The 3,177-nt window shown below is 45.3% G+C and overlaps 1 protein-coding gene across 1 annotated transcript in view; it reads right to left on the bottom strand.

Moving 5' to 3' along the window:
• The window catches only part of ATP9A (ATPase phospholipid transporting 9A), a 126,153-nt gene that overhangs the window by 91,169 nt on the left and 31,807 nt on the right, over positions 1 to 3,177 (bottom strand). The window contains exon 4 of the mRNA XM_024750188.1: positions 1,862 to 1,970. Coding sequence (XP_024605956.1) covers positions 1,862 to 1,970 — 109 coding nt within the window. The remainder of the gene's footprint in view (positions 1 to 1,861; positions 1,971 to 3,177) is intronic.

Genomic DNA, 3,177 nt, shown 5'->3' with positions numbered 1-3,177 from the left:
AAAAAAAAAAAAAAAAAAAAAAAAAAAAGCTTCTTTCTCTTCCTCTCTCTGAAATCCTCCAGTTTGGGCTTCATACTTTGGCCCTTCCCCCCACAGTGTATCAAATAACTAACCTCCCCCTCCTTCACTTTCCAAGCTGACAGTTTTCTTCAGTGCCTTTTGGGGCCTTTCAAAACAAATTGCAGAGCCAGGGTCTGGGTTAATATTCAGAACTCTGCTAGGTCTTCCTCTACTGTTGGATTGGCATGACAATGGAAACCACGGGCCACAGAAGGAGACCCACAAAGGAAGACAAGTTTTTAATGCTACAGCCATCTGCCAGTTCTCCTCGGGATCTTTTCAAGAACTGAGGGAAGCTAAAGCAGGGGCTGAGAAGGGGGTCGGGTCTGCAGGGGAGGGCAGAAAAATCACTCACAGGAAAAGCAATTGCAATATGAAAAGAACCAAAGAAGGTCTGGAGCCTGGATGGCTGAATGAATGGGATCCCAGGGCCCCTCCTCCTGAGCTCTAAATAGACCCACCGCACCCTCTCGATGGGGCTTTTGTCGGTTGCCAAGCATTTTAAATGTTATAGTCAGAATATGTTATTAAGGGAGGATTTAATATACACAAACCACAAAAAAACATACTCCAGAGGGGTCCGATTACCCACATGGAAAGCCCAAGCCACCTGCCTTTGCAAAGATTACGCTGGGTTTTCTTTCTTTAGGGAGCAAAATGTCCTAAATACAGTAGTTTAGCAATAATAAAGCATTTCTATACCAACTCTAAATCCCCCCTTCTCCCAGAGACTTGCAACTTTTTAAGACCACCAACTATGAAAATCTATTTCAATGCATTAAAACAAGATACTTTCATGCCCTCACAGGATTATACTTTTTTTAAAAAAATTTGGAGCCTTAAATAAATTTCTCCAACATTTTTCCGAGAAGGATAATTCTACTCAAATCCCTGAAACCATGGACGGACTGCTTCCTCAGAAGACTAACGCACTTAACATACAGCAGTTGACAACCTGGCTGGCTGCGAGCTCCCTTGGGCATCTATCTTCTCTCTTTCCGAATTCTCAATTTCCTGAAGGCAAACCACAGTTTTTATTCCCCTCAGCCGCTCCTAAAACATTATTAATCCCTGAATGGGATCAGTAATCTTTGAGGAACTTTAGGTAACATTCTCTCAAGTCTGAATACAACCTTACAGGAAATCTAGGTAGAATTTGTAGTTGGAAACAGAAGTCGACACTGGCTGGGTTGTTTTGTGGGTTCTCAACGGTGTGTTTGAGCAGGTTTTTAAAATTCCCCCATTTCAAAAATTCAAATTAAAGGTTACCTAGTAATTTCTCTTTGGGTCAGGTTTAGTCACTCTTCCCTCTTCCATCTTGAGGATTTATAAGATGGCTTCAAAGAAACCTTCACAGATGCAGCTTTTATTATATTAAGTCTGGTGCCTTCTTAAAAACTCACATTGCAAAGTTGTAACGTTCGTTTTGTAATGTTGAAAGAGTATCTTTTAAAGCTGCACTGCCTTGGAAACGCGTGTGGGAGGATGCAAAGCGCACAGAATTAAATTCCAGGTTGATGAGGCACAAGTCAGATGACAGGACTGGCTCTAAGAGAGCAGTGGCAGCCCAGGGATGCGGCTGGAGTAACCCCAGGTCCTGGGGCAGACGCTGGCCTCCCTGGTGCCGGCAACGAGTGACTGCCCTGCCACGGGGCACCCACACACCCGCTGGCCCCGGGCCTTGAACTCTGCTCCCTGACTGTCAGCGGCCCATGATTGAGTTGCAACCCTGTGGGCCACCCCCCACACACACTGGGGGCCCTGCTGCAGGAAGTGGCCCCACTGGGGCCAGGAGGCTGACCTCTTGCTGTGAGCCGGCTGTAGACCTGCGAGTTGACTTCCTTGTCTCGCACGTAGCATCGGATCTCCTCCACCGCCTCTCGGATGATGGTGACAGCCAGCACGAAGCCCTGCACAGAGACAGAGAGAGGGTGAGCCCTGGTGGAAGCCACCTTCCTCTCCTGGGGCCGGGGACAGAAAAGGCCAGAGGCCGCTTGAGGGCAGCAGGGCAGGACCTGCTAATTATTCCAAGGGCAGAAGCCCCAGCAAACCCACTTCTCTGAATCTCATGCACCGGAAAAATTCTCACTGACACACACGTATCCAAGGACGTCCGCAGTCACCACCACCACAGGGTTCCTCAGAGTGAAAAAACACAGAAACCCCAGGACCGTCCGGCCACAGGTGAGGTCTGAGTGATGGTGACCTCTGACGTCTGCATCTCACTCGCCACGTGCCGGGTGCCATTCGAAGTGCTTTCCACCCCAATCTAGTTCCAGAGTCTTAACCGCCACAACGTTCTGCCTCTGGAGAAACCTGGGTAGGTGGAACCAGAAAGATGGTCCACCAGGGCCCAAAGTGAAATGCATCCCTGTTTGTATTGACCTGTCAGTAGGGAAATTAACTTTCTGGAACATAACAATGTAACACTGTTCAAATAAACACCAACAAAGATTCTCCTATACTGCTAAAAATTTTCCACTGTCCTCAACTACTGGTTAGATTCCTCGGCAAGGTAGGGGGCTAAGATGGGATGGGGACTTCAGTCTTTCCTGTAATGTTTTAAACTTCTATAAAGAAAACATATTAAAGTATTAATTGCGTAAGTACACACTCATAAAAAGAAAATTTTAAACTGCCATACCTTCCCAAGTCAGATACCCCAACTCATAAAAACCTGGTACAGAGGTTATACTCACAGGTATGTGAGTCACCCATATCTAGAATCTATTTTCATCTAGATTTTTCCTCTGGTATCAAGAAAGGCAAGAACCGTCATTCATTTTTTCTTACAAAATACACTTGTTACTCTCCTCCTTTTAAAGTCTTTTTTTTTTTTTAACGCAGAGAGCACAATCGCCCCAAGGTTAGCAGTAGTGAATTCTTTGAGGCTTTCATCTTCATACTGTTTATCCCATGCAATGTATTAAGTTAGATTCAAAGAACTTCAGATCTCTTATGTAAATTTAGCCAGAGATGTGCTGCTCTGTGAAACTCCTCCAAAGGCCCACACATCTTTACAATCAAAGGATTACTCCTGTTTCCACTCAGATGTAAAGTACACACTGAAGCCAAAGCAAAACTGGTACATTTCAGAAAAAAAAAAAAAAAAAAAAA

This window comes from Neophocaena asiaeorientalis, unplaced genomic scaffold (assembly GCF_003031525.2).
Source record: "Neophocaena asiaeorientalis asiaeorientalis breed wild unplaced genomic scaffold, Neophocaena_asiaeorientalis_V1.1 scaffold606, whole genome shotgun sequence".
NCBI classification, from domain to species: domain Eukaryota; kingdom Metazoa; phylum Chordata; class Mammalia; order Artiodactyla; family Phocoenidae; genus Neophocaena; species Neophocaena asiaeorientalis.
This window is presented reverse-complemented; position numbering and strand designations above follow the sequence as displayed.